The sequence below is a fragment of the Leguminivora glycinivorella genome, chromosome 2 (assembly GCF_023078275.1).
Source record: "Leguminivora glycinivorella isolate SPB_JAAS2020 chromosome 2, LegGlyc_1.1, whole genome shotgun sequence".
Taxonomy (NCBI): domain Eukaryota; kingdom Metazoa; phylum Arthropoda; class Insecta; order Lepidoptera; family Tortricidae; genus Leguminivora; species Leguminivora glycinivorella.
Window position 1 is genome coordinate 26,874,598 of NC_062972.1, and position 17,490 is coordinate 26,892,087.

At 36.6% G+C, this 17,490-nt stretch overlaps 1 protein-coding gene across 1 annotated transcript in view; it reads left to right on the top strand.

The window, feature by feature from the left end:
- Positions 1–17,490, top strand: part of LOC125236457 — a 182,786-nt gene that overhangs the window by 14,961 nt on the left and 150,335 nt on the right. The window contains 3 exon segments of the mRNA XM_048143271.1: positions 15,954–16,048; positions 16,554–16,677; positions 17,050–17,262. Of these exon segments, the coding sequence (XP_047999228.1) occupies positions 15,954–16,048; positions 16,554–16,677; positions 17,050–17,262 (432 nt within the window).

A 17,490-nucleotide genomic window follows, 5' to 3' on the forward strand; every position in this document is an offset into this window, starting at 1 on the left:
AAAAAATGGTTTTAGTAAACCCTTATTAATTTTTAAATACCTATCCAACAATATATCACACGTCGGGGTTGGAATGAAAAAAAAAAAATCAGTCCCCACTTTACATGTAGGGGTACCTACCCTAACAAAACATTTTTTTTTCACTTTTTATTTTACCACTTTGTCAGCGTGATTGATATACATATTGGTACCAAATTTCAGCTTTCTAGTGCTAACGGTCACTGAGATTATCCGTGGACGGACGGACAGACAGACATGGCGAAACTATAAGGGTTCCTAGTTGACTACGGAACCCTATAAAACTACAAATCGCTCGCTCTCTCTTTTATTTACACGGGAGCGACTATCTTTTGTTCTTTTCTATCACCAATAGCTCATAGCTTACTCGTTTCTGGTGGGACCAGTGCCTTAATGCCCCAAGTTTTATCCATAAATCCGACGTGAACCCATAAATTTACTTTATTCGCGAGTGAATCGCGCTTCACATAATTTGTAGCCGTTTTTCGATGGAATATGAATGAGATGTAGTTCCAGGCTTCGAATCCGAATCGTATTCTTAAATCTGTGATTCTATTTTGCATTGGCAAATATTTGCGGAACGCGAATTAGGCTTGAGGAAGTTTAGGTCTTATATTAAGATCTTTAAGGCTAAGTTCAAGTAGGACGAGTGATACCCACATCAGACGGAACGTTACTTGAATAGTAAATCTTGAAGTCCAAGATTTAATTAAAATTAGGTGAATTTCTAACTGCATAAGAAATTCATTTTTACATATGAAAATTTGTAGTAAGTTTTTGATTATTAGGTAATTAGATAGTCTAGGTACAGTCAATCAATTAGAATTCTAGGCCACTCTAGAACCCTGTCGCATTGAGACCGTGCTTTATTTGGCGTGAGTTTTAAGCCTGTGTCAAGAGATGGCAGTCTATGCACTGTGATTACACATTTTACTTCGAGAGTAACTCTCTATAATACCCCATACAACCATTTCAGTCGCAAAATCTTCAAATCAGTAACTAACTGTCAAATGTGACATAACGCGTGGTAACGTCGTGCAAACAATGCGACCGTATTGATACAATAACAAAATGTAGTCGTCGTGTGCACTCGTTACGGTAACAAAATGTGTACGAATTTGTGGCTGTCAATGTCACTGTCAGAATGACTTTTAACGACACTTTATTAGTCGACGTTTGCACACATAACGGTAACAACATGTGGACGAATTTGTGGCTGTCATAATTGTCACTGTCAGAACGGTTTCTGACAGTGACATTGACAGAATTTGTACACACATGTGTAGGTCTGATTACCGAACTGCTCCTAAACCACTGTATCCGCAAATGATAATCTGAAATACGAAGGTTTCTCAAACTGTCTTGTGAAGTTGTGGACTGGTTGCTTTGAATCATTTAAATATGAGCGAATTAAATAATAATAAACGACGACGACCATTTAAGCACTCTTTGACATTTTATAGAAATGTGGGAAAGTTAAGAAAAGTGCAGAATGATAATACAAATAGATAAGCACTTTATAGTTACTTAATGTATTAAATATATAATTTTTAATTCTTATTGATAAAAATTTCCGCACTCGTATCTACAAGTATTTTGTTTGGGTTACAAAAAAAACACATTATTTACTCTACTACGTTTTATTTATGTCTCTTTAACATTACAAATTTGTAGACACTTATCTATACAAAAATCTTGACAAAAGAAGTACAGATCGCTGAAATGAATGTTGATAGTAATATTAATGAAGACTACTTCAACAAGTGTCAGTTGTGAAATGCCGCAAAATACTAGTTGCTCTATAGAAGACCATAATAATATGATCCCCGATCCTTTACAACCCAGCAGCTCGGTACGCACGTTACATTTTTTTTTAATCTTCTTTAGTGAGGGCAACTGAGTACGACGGCATATTTAATTGTTTATAAAGTTTGAGGATACCTGGAAAAAAATAATACAGGAAGCCATTTTGAATTTGTAATAAATATTCACTGCTTTCGGTCACGCGTGTACGCTGCGACCATTTTGCGACCGTTTGTCGACCGTTTGGTGACCGTTTGGCGACTGTTTTTTACATAGAATATTACCGTCTTAATCCATATTTTAACAACTTTATTGGTTTTCTAGGCATTATTTTTATTATTTCAGTATAGTATATGCACCGGAGCACTAAAACCTCACCAATCAATATACATAACACGCAAACACCGAGCAGTCAATAATATTATTACTGGTTAAACTGAGGTAAATTGATGGCGATTTAGACTTATTTTATGAAATCACTCGAGCAATTTAATTGGCCATGGTAATTAGCCCACATTATATTACAAATGCAAACAATATTTATCTTTAACAAATTCTTACGCCATTACATTTTAATGTCAAATGATTTTATTTCTTTTTTACTTTAACGTTCTGACATTTTGAAAAGAATGAAATGAACGAATGATTTTGGGAAAGTAGTCGCCAAACGGAAGACACAGAATTTGTGACTTTGTGCTTTATTCCCCATTTAAAACGTCGACCGTACTGCGACTAAGCATTGTTAAGATTAATTAGGAACGGCGACCGATTATGGTTATATGGGACTCGATCCAATTTGAAGAACTGGATATTTCATTATTTAACAAGAGTTAGGATTAATTAAGGCATCTTACTCCACTAGGGATATTCATCACACGCTTAATTTCATTTCAATTAAAACTTTGCTCCAAAATATCTTGTCATGTTGCCAAATGGAAATTAAACTGTGAACAAATTATTCGTAACTTTACTTATATATTTATCTTCTGTATCCTAGGCTAAAACGGCGGTTTTAAGATGCCAACATAACTTTTCTTTAACATCTAAACTCGTTAAAATATCAATAGTGTAAGTATATATTTATAAGACGTTTGATGAATAACAGTTAATTTCGTCTAGCCGCGAATGGTTAAAATTATGTAACTTGAAATGGAAAATAAGGTTTTTTTTTAAATAGGCAGCAAACGAGCAGACGAGCCGCCTGATGGGAAGTGGTCATCACCGCCCATGGACATAAGCATGCAGGGGAGTCACTTATGCGTTGCCGACCTTTGAGAACCCTAAATATAGTTGTTACCAATGTAACCGTATTATACACTTTTGTTTAGAAAATACTATCATTTTGCAACGAAAGTGCTTGTTTAATTAGTTTGAAAGAAAGCGACATTATAAGGGACAACTGTCGCTTGTCGCACGTCATTACCAGGCCTCGGATTATTTTTGGCATGGTAAGATGAAAGAAAACTATGGAGTCGATATTAAAACTAAACTTTAATTCATATTCATACTCATACTCACTAATTTTCTTAGTCCCGTAATACTTTTCGACCTGCACAAGGAGGTTGACAGATCGAAAATGTTAATCGAAAATTAATCTTACTGAATGTAATTAAAATTATTTATGTGGTGTGATTTGGGAAGCCGTTTGCTTGGTAAAGGGTTACATTTACCCTGTAACTATATCAAATTAGTTACTATTTTGTTTGGTTCAGACTACTTTGTTGCGGTAAACGTAATGCTAAGTACTAGTAACACATTTCTCATGATCGTATTTTAGATCTTTGTAAGGTTCTATCCAGTATAAAATTGCAGAAACTTGCGGATCAGACATAATTGTTTACGTAATTATTGCACGCACCGATTGCAATAAATAATTAAGTGACACATCGCGTCGTGAATGATTGACATGACATTGACATGCAAATGATTTTTGATAAATCAGCTAGTACTTAGCATTACGTTTACCGCAACAAAGTAGTCTGAACCAAACAAAATAGTAACTAATTTGATATAGTTACAGGGTAAATGTAACCCTTTACCAAGCAAAAGGCTTCCCAAATCACACCACATAAATAATTTTAATTACATTCAGTAAGATTAATTTTCGATTAACATTTTCGATCTGTCAACCTGCACAAGGGACAAAAGTATGACGGGACTAAAAATGCTTTACGATTCATTCTAAATACTTATATGAAAAATTTTTTGAACATTCCATTTATCTCGGTTATTTGTTATGTTTTAGAGAATAGAATTGAAATAGAAATCGTTTATTCTTGGTAAACATTACAAATAGGTATTACAATACAAACTAACACATTTAATTATTATAACATAATATAAAATTATCATTTACTACGAAATGGTCCCGCCTCAGCATAATGCTAACCATACAGTCAGCGCTGATCTTCCGGCGAGATCAAAATAAATATGAAATATATTTTTTTAACACAACCGTTAGGGGTGTTAAAATTGATAAGGTTCGTATCGACTCCTACGGAAAATCCGCAAATTGAGTTAAATGAGGTTAGCAAAATTACATAATATTTCCTTGAACATCGCTGACTAGATAACGAAAGCTAACTAGGGTCCTGTCACTTCTAAAGCAGTTAAATCAATTTGAGCCTTATCCCTCAGACGTAAGTCCTAGAATGTAGACTTACCAAGCCAATAAACTCTGATTCAGGGATAGAGCCATTGACCTACATACTATGTGCGTAGCCGAGTGCTCACGAATCGCTCCCGATAATATCTTTTTCATAGCCATCTATCTCTATCGCTCTTGCGTATTGGTGCGACAGAGCCAGACTACATTTCTGCGGCGTTTCGGTGGCGTTTCGCGTCGCAGAAATGCCATTCGGCTACGGAGCCTGTGATAAGCTTCGTTATCTCTAGGGTTGCCCCTGAGTGTGCTTACACTGCTTACATTGCAGACCTACCGTCGTAAAACTAAATAGCTACTAGCTACGCATGTCGACGAGGCGACCGGTGACACATTATGCACACACGTACACGCTCACACACACACAGTGACATTTTCTGCTTTTAACCCTCGACACAAAAACGACGGGGTGTTATAAGTTTAACGTGTTTGTCTTTGTGCGTGTCTGTCTGTGGCACCTGTGGAGTGTTCTTAGCCATGTTGTCGGGTTTTTTTATTAATCCAGGTCTACCAAATCTAAATAATATATCAAAAGTGCATTGAAAATAGGATACTATACTAAGAGTCATTAAATGTACTTATTAAACCCAATAATGCCATGGGATTCTTCAAGAAGTAGGTATTTAGGGTTCTCATAGGTCGGCAACGCATAAATGGCTCCCCTGACAATGGCTCACGAAACGCTCACGAAACGAAGCGCTAGTAGATATCTATCTCTATCGCGCTTGCGTATTGGCGCGACAGAGCCAGCGGCGTATCGCTTTCGTTTGGCGTCGATGACTGCCATTCGGCTACATGTTGCCTGTTATGGCCATGTGCGGCGATGACTGCTGCTCACCCGGCGGCTCGTCTGTTCGTTTGCTGCCTATATCATAAAAAATAAAGGTTACTTTCTATTAAACTCCCACAAAAACTATATGCGTTCAAAATTACATCTCAAGTTTGTGACAACCATTACATTGTATAAACCGAAACGCTATAAATTCGCTATCAAAATTGGAGATAAATTCGATCTACATAAAGTAGGTACCTAGTTTTTATTTAACGGTTTATTCCATTTAATATATATATTGTCTTTCCTACCACTGTTTTCCCCTCTGTCCTTCTGTGAGACTGTGTTTAAACTACCCTTATTTTATATGTCACTAAAGTTCCCTGAAACGTCCGTGGATGCAATCATGTCCATTTCACATGGGTCGCCAGTTTCCATAAAACTTTATTTTACTGCTATTTAAATCTAAGGCGAAGTCGTGAGCAATGAAAGAGTATCTGGTGCTCATCAAACAGTAACGATTTCTGCGAGGTCAAGTTTAGAGTGGAGTTTGACTTGAAGAGCTATTTGTATTGGATCCGGAAAATTGCGGGTCACAACTCAATGAGACTAGCCCTGGACCAGGAGAAGTGGGCGATAAAGAGTGATATGATGACGATAATTGTATTGGATGTACTTAGGTCTGGATCTGGTTAACCGGATCAATTGTCCGTTATGTGATCTTGTTCGGAAGAAAGTTAACCTGTATTGAACATACTGTTAAATTGGATTATGATAGGTAATAACCATGAATCATTCAAAACTCTTATGATAGAAATAAAACTATGGAAACGGATTAAATCGCGTATAATGAATTTAAAATTCATCCCGACGTTTCGAACTCTTTACAGCGTTCGTGGTCAACGGGTGACTGAGGAAAAATTACAATGTGCAAAAGCTACCCACATACAAGAAATATTAACGAACCATGACCACAAATATTATAGATTTTTAAGGCAGGTTCACACACTATTAATAAAGCTTAGTTATACAATATTCAAAAAATTTACCATTACTATGTTAAAAAATAATTAACCAATTAATCTACACAAAATTGACAAAAACAAACTGCAAATGTCCAACACCATACAACACAAATGCCTCACAGCCTTCGTCGTGCTTGTTCCATTATCAGATGTACTACTGGATCCCAAGCCGGTGGTAAAGTAAAGCCATCTTCTCTATTAAAGTTTGGATATTTCTTGATCTCAATGGCCTCGCGCAACATTCTGGGTATATATCGCTTCTCTTTAGCAAGAAGCAGAGGCTTGTCAAATTTTATAGCATGATTGACTTTATCCATGACATGTTCAGAGACTGCAGACCTTTGCCGACGGTGCTTGACATCCGCTATGTGTTCCTTCACCCGTGTGGAAATTCTTCGTTTCGTCTGTCCCACGTGTCTCTTATGATAGGTTTGCAGAAGTTTCAGTACCTACTAATTGTCAGTAAAAATGTCGAGTCGAGGCACCAATTTGTCTTAAAAAAAAAAAGAAATACATTTATTTATTTCAGATAAATCCATATTATCATACACATTAACATACATACAATCACGCCTGTATCCCATGAAGGGGTAGGCAGAGCACATTAAACTACTCAAGTTTCAGTGCCACTCTTGGCAAATAAGGGGCAAATAATTAAAATTATTTAAAATTATTTTATACATTTCAAACATTAAAAATTAAATAACAATTATTACATTTACATTTAAACTCTAAACAACCAAACTTTTTCCTCCCGTGGGTGTCGTAGAAGGCAACAGTGAGATATGGGTTTAAGTGGTTTAATTGTGGCGATGGCCTGGCAACCTGTCACTGTAATATCACAAATTTGTTTTATTTCAAAGCCTTGATTTTGAACGCCAAAGTGCCACTGAAACTTGAGATCTTTGACGATTAAAATACGATGTGCATATTTTGTTTGACAGTGGAATGATTGTATATACGCATATTCTTTATTTATTTAAACTTTATTGCACAAAATATACACATAAATGTACAAATGGCGGACTAAGTGCCAAAAGGCATTCTCTACCAGTCAACCATAGGGCCAAACAGAGATTAAATACAAATGGTGTAGAGAGAAAACAAAAAGGTGATAAACTAAGAAGAAAAGCAAACTATATATTATAACTATGTATTATGTATTATCTGGTAAAATTAATCCTAAAGGTTAATATTAACTAGCTGTAACAAATAATGCAATAAAAACAAACACAGTGCCATCTCTACTTTATCAGGTCACAATCAGAACTGTAGGTAAATGACGTCCTCTGCAAGTAGGTACACATGCAGGCAGCAGCATAATGCAGAATACACAATGAACCCTCCACCCCGCGTAGCTCTATGGTCAGCAAATTAAAAGGAATCTAAAGGGTATATGGTTATTAGAAAAGTGGAATAAAATGACTATGAAAATGAAAACGCCGATATAAGTAATAGGCGAGACGACTAAAAAAACTAATTAGTCCGTCAGTTAGATTATCAAAGAATTTTGGACACGTATTTTTCCTTTTTTTTAGTAAACGAAAAATGACGACGGTACAGTGCGTTGAAGTTTCGCGTGACGTCACGCCTAGGTAGAATTTTTACTTAGAAGTGACGTCACATTCAAGCCCCGACTCCGGAACTTTGATGCTTTATATCTTTGTATTTTTTCGATTAATTAGAAAAAGCGAAAAATATGTGTTCAGTATTTTTGGACGATATCTAACTGACAGACTAAACAGAATGCCATTTTTTATGTAGTCATCATCCCTATTACACAGAGCACGTAGTTATACCGTGTAATACTCATTTTTGCAAATAATGAAGCTACGAAACAATTAAGCTATATATTGTAAATACCGCGTATTTAAATTACGGTAAATGAAAACATCGATCGCGAGGAAACCAGACTAATCCCAATAAGGCTTAAGTAGTTGCCCTTCGGGTTGGAAGGTCAGATGGCAGTCAGCCTACGCCATAGATAACGCAAGGAGGATGTTAAAAATGATTAAAATGCTTATTTTCAATGTTTCTCTCTTGGATACTTCAAATCGTATATTGTTACCTATCCTTATCACTCTTACTGCTTACTTACTGCTAGTCTCCGCATACGTTTTTTCTGGTTGCCTTTGGCATAGGCTTCTCCCATATTTTTCCATGTTTCTCTGTCTAGAGCTTGTCTTCTCCACAGGGCTCCAGCTACCTTTCTGAATTAATTTTCCTATTTCATTTTCTTTCCACCATCCTTCCTTTTGCCATCCCTTGGGTTGGGTACCATGATGTTATGTCCTTTGATCATTTTTCTCTTTTATCTCGGAGCATGTGGCCAGTCCTAATTACTCTAGTAAACTACGAGTAACAACATTATTCTTACCGGTTTTACTTTTTAATGCAAAATCCCTAAACGCGTTGCACGGCTCAGAAATCTTTTAAAATATTATAAAATAAAGTTAGCCTCATAACATCAACGTATCAAAGGCAAATTGTGTTACCAACTCCTAAGTTTTCGCATGAGCTCGTCAACAATTCATAATTATGCAGCTCTGTAAAATGCAGTTTTCACAACGGAGCCACTTCGGCAAGGTACGGTTCGCAAAACATTTCGAAAGGCTGTGCACAAAGTTAAGTAACCTTTTTTACGGGAGATTTTTAAGAGCGCAATTTTCCATAGGTAGTTTTTTTTGTTTTCTTTGTCTAAGTGGTTGTGCAGTGGTCGAGTTTTAAAGGTTAATTACTAAGTTCAGAATGCCTTTTAGCATTGAGTTCACTTTTTGTACAATTTTAGTGTGTTTAATATGAATTATAGTTGGGAATATTTTCTTTTGAATATGTTAATGAGCTCAATCGTATATACTCGTAAGGGTAGGTACATACGTACACCTAGTTGCAAGATAATACTTATACCAGTTAATTTTAAATGAAAATGAAAAAAAAAATGAAATAAAATTTATTCGAAACAACACGTTACATCTTAACAGTTGCATAAGTGGTAAATGTTCAGATTGTTGTTCCAAAAAGGATGCCACTCAGCATGTGTCGGAGCACATAGTGCCACGACGCTGATTTTCAGTGGACCCTTAGATTTATAGTTTAGACAGATTAATATAAAAATTTGCTAGTCGATTGGTAGCATGGGTGGGTTAGTTTTCTATCTAAAGTAGTATGAATCAATTTGTCTCCAATCGATAAATGGGTCCAGTAGACAGCGCCTATTTATCCCGTATACTTACAGTTTATACATACATGTAATCTGTGATTTTATAACTTAATTTATATAAAATATTGTCTTCGGTTACCGAGATAGTTACTCATGAAACAAAACTATGGAAACGGATTATATCGCGTATAACGAATTTACAATTATCCCGACGTTTCGAACACTGTACAGCATTTGGTATCACCCGTTGACCACGAATACTGTAAAGTGTTCAAAACGTCGGGATGAATTGTAAATTCAGTAGGTATACGCAATATAATCCGTTTCCATAGTTTTATTTAATTTATATAACTTACAACAAATCAAATTATTTTATTGAATATTTTTGATTTGTTCTTTTTTTTTCAACTATATATAAATACTACTATATATAAATTATAAATTGAAATGCGGCGGGCGTGTGGTCTAGTGGTAAAGACGTTAGCCGCGTAAGCTGAAGACCCGGGTTCGATTCCCGGCTCGGCCACCAGTGGGCCTTGCCCTTTTTTTTTCGTGTATGATATCTATTTCAATTTATAATTTATATAACTTAATTAAGGTGGTTCTTTGAGACTCATTTACGTCTCAGTTTTAGCCACCTTGCCTGACCTCATTCATTATTCATCCTTAGAAAAGGGCCCTACTTAACTATCAGCCGACCTAGCCGAACTGATAATCGTTGACGTTACTTGACGATCGAAATGTAGTCAGGCTCTGTCGCGCCACTACAAACGAGCAATAGGGAGAGATACCTAGGTACCTACGATGAGCTTATGAAGCTTAAGCGATTATAGCGTTAACTAGGCACCCAGGTCGCCGGGTGACAACGTCTAGGCGCCGTAACCGAATGGCATTTCTGCGACGCGAAACGAAAACAAAACGCCGCGAAAGGTAGCCAGGCCCCGTAGCCGAATGGAATTTCTCCGACGCGAAACGAAAACGAAACGCCGCGAAAGCTAGTCTGGCTCTGTCGTACCAATACGCAAGAGCGATAGATATAGATATCTACTAGCGTTTCGTTTCGTGAGCGTTTCGTGAGCGTTTGTGCCATTCGGCTACGCACCCTGGCTCTGTCGCGCCAATACGCAAGAGCGATAGAGATAGATTCTACTAGCGTTTCGTTTCGTGAGCGTTTCGTGAGCGTTTGTGCCATTCGGCTACGCACCCTGGCTCTGTCGCGCCAATACGCAAGAGCGATAGAGATAGATTCTACGAGCGTTTCGTGAGCGTTTGTGCATTCGGCTACACAGTCTACACACGCTGTGTTTAGCGCTGTCTATTTTTGATTTTAACAAATTTTCTATATCGTCTGGTACACTTATGATCAGTGAGTCCCATAGATACCTAGACTGAGGACGTGTTTGTTTGCTGTCCGTACCAGCAATATACGTCAGCGGTTATTTGCTCTGCCGGCCGCCGTACCTACCGACCACGTCAAACTCGTACATGTTTTCATATAGCCTTAATGAAGTCGCGTAGGACGCAAAATGTCAGCACAGGAGTTAATTAGGGCGCAACGTGCTTTTATGAGGAGTCGCATATTTCACCGTCAACTTTGTGTATCAACATATCTATGTCATAATTTGTCTAGGATAATAAATGCGAAATAGAATATTAAATTCGAAATGTAATAGGCTAGTTGACCCTTTTTTAAAGTCTATCTTATATTATTAATTACTGTCCAATTAACCGAAAAAAATTCTTACCATATTTTATTACGACTTGAAAACCGCAAAAAAACATTTATAAAGTATACTTTCACTTAAGGTGGCTCGCTTTCCATACAAAAAACATCTACCATTTATTTAGTCACCGCACACTACAACTAAATAAAAATATGCGCATACATCTACTATACATTATCCGTCGTCGCGGTAGTGAATGAAATACACTGTTTCATACAGAAATCATGGACAAATCCAAGTGATTTTTTTATTAATTTTACGTAAATGTGCGTGCCAAATTTTGTGTACAGACACAGAGCCGTCATATTTCGCGCATTTTTAGTTGACATTGTCATTAGTGACATTTGGCTCTTGACAAGTAATTATTTAAAGATATTGGTTTAGTTAACTCAAGCAGACTCAGAAATAATGACGCATTTTGTCAACAAAGATACATATCGTGTATTTCGACACTGCTAATGTAAATCGAAATGGCGTCTCGGTCAAACGACCGACTATGATGCAGAAGATCGTGGGTTCGAGTCCGAAGTTTTTTTTAATCATTTGAACTTTTATGGATTTATTAAGTATTTTTTATTTTTTTAATGGAATATTTGACTATTACTATATTGCTTTCCTATTTTTTATTTTCATACAAAAATACAATACAATCCTTTATTATGCCTTTGTTGATAAAATAAAATATTACACGTCTGGTATAATACATTATACATAGGTCATAGTATTAGTAAAGTATTGCATTTACTGAGCTGGTTGACCTATGATGTTATTGTTGTGTGAATGTTTTTCTTCAACAACTAAATGGTTATATACAAGAATATGGGTAGCTTTTGCACATTGTAATTTTTCCTCAGTCACCCGTTGATCACGAACGCTGTAAAGTGTTTGAAACATCGGGATGAATTTTAAACCCATTATACGCGATTTAATCCGTTTTCATAGTTTTTATTTCATAAGTAACTATCGCGGTAACTGAAGACAATATTAACTAAATGGTTACAAATAATAATTATCATCAATATAATCTGGTCCAGGCAGGCAATTATGGTCGCGCGATAAATGATAAAACATCTGGCCGTCCCTATAATCGCACTTACTAATAGTGCGACAGGGACGGCCTGATATTTTATCGTCTATCGCGCGACCATGCTACCCGTGCTGTACTAGCTTTTGCCCGCGGCTTCGCTTGCGTTAGAAAGAGACAAAAGTAGCATATGTCACTCTCCATCCCTTCAACTATCTCCACTTAAAAAACATGTCAATCCGTCGCTCTGTTTGGCCGTGAAAGACGGACAAACAAACAAACACACATTTTCTTTGGTGAAACAACGAATTCTTCCACTTCAGATTATAGAGTAACGAGCTTTTCCCATTTATAATAAACTAGCTTTTGACCGCGGCTTTCCCATTTGTAATATTACTATGGATTTGACATTATTATTTTTATTTAAATAATTATATATGTATAGCCCAATTTCGTCGGTAACAGCGTGTTATGTAATGGCGTCGTTGGAGAACAGTCGTCTGTCATGCCGTGACGGTGCGTTCGATTCCCAGGATTCTATAAACTTTTTGTATTTTTTTGGATATAAATTTCGTATTTTTTATTGACCGAGCAAGAATGGAGAACCGAAGGTATCAATTTTATCTTAGAGAACATATTGATTTTTTTATTGTCATTTTGATTTTCTATTTATTAAGTTGAGATATAAAACACAACTTTTAATACCCTCGCTAAATATAATATTTTATCGAAATTACTCCTTAGATAAAAAAAGTCCACTTGAGTTTTTAAAGCATTACGTTACTCAGTTAACTATTGCATTTTCATTTACTAATTTAAGATTTCAAAAGCGATTTGAATACCCTTGCTCCATCGAAAATAAACAACATTCGAATCGTAGTTTAGAAACTAAAATTTATCTATACTTTTTTGGATTTTTTTAAAATATCAGATTAGGATAATTATGTTAAATATGTTAAATATATAAATTCTGAGTTCGACGAACCCAAAAATTATTACCATGTAAGAGAATAGGTTTTTAATCTTTTTTGTGGAAAACGCTCAGTAACTACTGTACGAGTACATAAGTACATATACAGTCATTTATGTATAATAATAAAACAAAAAATAGTGTATCATAGTGTTGTGTTCCTGTCGGTGAGTAAGGCTGCCAGAGCTCAACGAGGGTGTGGGGTGCTGACGACGGGAGGACTTACGGAACTAATTTGTTCCGTCTATTGTCCTTTAAGTCGTCGGCAACCCAAACCCTCCTTTGAACTTGTACACTCCTTTTTGCTGTGCACACGCAGCAAAGGGGAGTGTACAAGTTTCTAATGGGGCGGCAACGCGCATGCGACACTCTTTGAGTTGCAGGCGTCCATAGGTTACGGTGACCGCTTTCCATCAGGCGGACCGTATGCTTGTTTGCCACCGACGTAGTATTAAAAAAAAAAAGAGAATAAGTCCTGGATTCGAACCCAGTACTTCCATGCAATCATGCGATGGCACGTATTTACCGCAAGGCTATTTAAACAAGCTGTCGCCGCGTGAAATTATCGACTAGAAGGAATACAAAAACACTGTTTGTATGTGTGAGTGGTACTTAAAAATAGTGTAAAATAGTAAATTTATTTACATTAAGGGGATTAACGTTACAATGAGAAGTGGAATGTTTGTTGTAACACGTCAATTTTAATATTAAATGTTCGCGAAGCATAATTGAAAGTATATAAATGCCTGTACGACTCCACAAAAAAAATAAGACTGGTAATTTGCAGATTAACGCCATCTAACGCAGCCTGAGCTTCGGGTAACCTAAGCGAGCCACCTTAATCAGGCAAAAACAACATTAGCCATGTTCATCTATAAGATTGTCTGTGCATGACGTCAATCGAATTAAGCACAAAACTTTCTGTCATTTAAGTATGAGGCATAAAATTCATTATTTATTTATTTAAACTTTATTGCACAAAATATACAAAAATGTACAAATTGCGGACTTAATGCCAAAAGGCATTCTCTACCAGTCAACCATAGGGCCAAACAGAGATTCAATACAAATGGTGCAGAGAGAAAATAAAAAGGTGATTTACTAAGAAGAAAAGCAAACTATATATATACATATTATACAGCATATACTACACATTATGCATTACTGCATTATGTCAGTGATTGACTTGACATGAAGTTATGTTAGGTTCTGTGACGTCACTACATCGCTGACAGCGTTTTCGGTGGCCAAAGTTAAAAAAAAATACACACATTTTAAATCGAAAATACGTAGTCATCATTCACTTTTAATGCTCAAAATCTATAAATATTTGTTTCTTATGTCAAATACTACAGAAAACAATAATTTCTTGTGCCAAATTCGATATGAGTCTAGTAGCCTATTGTATGCCAACCGGTAAAACATGGTTATATTGGTTATTCAGATGTATGTACTTCTAATATTGTCTTAGGTTTTACAAAAAAAGCATGCTGTTTTTGATTCTGAATAGTAAGTTCAAAAGTAGGTAGTAATTACACTAATTACTGAGCCTAAGGTAATGACACCTTATTACAATTTGTTTATTTTCTCACGATATTTTTCTTCGCCAAAATTGGTAAATATCAAAGTCCATACAAGTCGTGAGTCTGTTATTTCTGCTCCATTCGAATCGCTGAAAATCTTTAAAACTTTTCGCTGCAGCACTTCTACAGTTTATTTATTACATTTTGTCTGCAACTTAGCCAGCCAACTTTCATTTATCTATACTACATCAATAGGTATTATAGTGTTGTTATATGACTTTTTATTTTAGCTGTATTCAAATTATACCTACAGTTTTTTTACTAAATAGGTAAATCCTACAAATTTCCGATGTGATTAAGTTTCGATTTACGATAACTGTTATTAAAATCACAAATCGCTTCTAACCTCTTAGAAACCACGCAAATAAATATTGAAAAAACCCCGACATATTGGACCGATTTTCATCAAACCTGGCTAAGAACACTCTCGACTAATTCACCTTTCAAACAAAAAAAAAACGAAATATTAATCGGTTCATCCGTTCGAAAGCTACAATGCCACAGACAGACACACACAGATAGACAAACACGTCAAACTTATAACACCCTGTCGTTTTTGCATCGGGGTTTAAAAATAATAATCACCACAGGTTTATCACTCAAACTCTCAGCTAGCGATTGGAATACAGCACTAGCTCAGACTTACGTAGAACATTAATATGAATTAGCATTCCTAGTGGACTGTGTCTGTAGGTCGATGTTTTACAGGTTTAACTTGTATTAATTTGCATTCACTTGCATTTCTCCAGGAAAGCTCTTTGTTAGGCTAGGTTAGTTAATAGACATCGAATACTTAAGTTCAGTCAACGAATCTGAATCTTAGGCCACTGTAGAACCCTTTCACAGTAAAGTCAAAGTGACTGCTCTAGCAAATAAAGTACGGTGTCAATACGATACGACAGGGTTCCAGAGTGGCCTAGGATTCTAATTGGTTGACTGTACACCTAAGGTTGAGGTTTTTTACTGGTGCAGTTGTAAAAACTGCGCATGAGTACTCCAACGTACATGGATAACTTAATAGCGTAATTTTTAATGAAAATAACGATCTCATTATTCTATTTTAGTTACGTTACGTTAGCCGCGTAAGTGGAAGAATTAAGTTCCATTCCCTGCTCCGCCACTTGGGAACGTTCTTCTTGAGTGTATGATATTTATTTATAAATTATACGTATTTTTATGGACTTTGTTAAGTATTTGTTTACTTTATTGCAGGTTGATGGTGTGTCTTTACACGGAGTGTCGAACCACAGGGCAGTGGCGTTGCTGCGAGATGCCAAAGGGCCGGTAGTGCGGTTAAAAGCTTTAAGGTACATTATATATATTGACGTCTAATATTACACGCTACTAGTTTTCTTAGATTTAATAATTGTACTCAAAATTTGTAGCTCCTTCGACCCTAACAGGACCCAATAGTATATCAAATCGATACGTTTCGAATCTTTCGATACGTTTTTTTCTAGTTAGGATCACAAAAGATCGTGACAACAACTTTGAATAAAACAGCCCATGTGAGACTTTCTACGAGTAAAGGTACCGCAAGGTGGTTCAAAAGTATGACAAGTCTGTTTAACGAGGGTTACGCGAGTTACGCGACGTTAGTGCTGTTACCCGCCGTAGGTATAGGTATCTTTACCAATAGAACGTCACATAGAAAATTGTAAAATGACGAAATTAATCAAAATATGAGAATATTTTGTACATTATATAAATCCCTGTCTACGAATTTTTGGGCCCGGCTGAATTAAAAAAAACAGCGAAGCCCAAAATGAATCTGCAAATTTGTTTATCCAATATTTTGGCCTTCTGTTTCAGGTATCTCCGCGGGGCGGGGTTTGAGAAGCTTCAGAAGGCCTTGGCGGCACAAGATGGAAGGAGATCGCCTCTCGCCCCTCCCAGCCCGTCTGTCACCTCCCTTGCCAAGTATAGTTTTAGTGTGGTGAGTACTTTATATATCCTTTAGAGAGATCTATCAGGTAGTCATAGCTTCAGTTTGTCAATAAAGTGTTTCTATTCTATTCTATTATATTTTTCACCTCCCTCGGAAAATTGTAGCTTCATAATTTGATCATGGTACCCACTATTTTTTCAGATTGATAATAAATAACTGACTCGTTCTATAATTGCGATGATTATGTCTGAGCTTAAGTAATGTCCGCGTCAAATAGATAATCGACATCAACCTATAACCCCGAAACCCGATACCCTTCTTTTCTCGTACGGACGTTTCCTTAAGCAGTGGATACTCAGAAAGCAGCGGTGCTGACGGTTCTGATCACAAATATGATAGCAAAAATTTTCTCCTTTGCAGTACGACGAATCAACAGTGATAGAAACCGAGCCAGATTCGGAAGCTCAAATCCACCCGCCATCGCCCCAGTCACCATCGGATGACGCCGAGATCGTGATCGGATGGGATGACGAGACCGCTGAACGGGAGGCGCGTCGGATACAGGACAAATGGCGGGACATACTGCTGAACGAACAAGACTGGCCAGGGCGACAGTACGAATATGATATCATTGTAAGTTCTTCTGAAACAATTGCTAACTCCTTAGTCATCATCTGATAAAGCTCGAAAGGAACGATGACACTGCTAAGCGGGAGTCGCGACAGATAGGTATGGGACAAGTAAGTAGCGGGAAATACTGCAGAACGAACAAAACTGGCCGGACGGCAATACGAGTATGATAATTCTGGTTATTGTACGTTCTAAATACTTGTATAGGTAATTTGTTTTTTCTGAAAATTG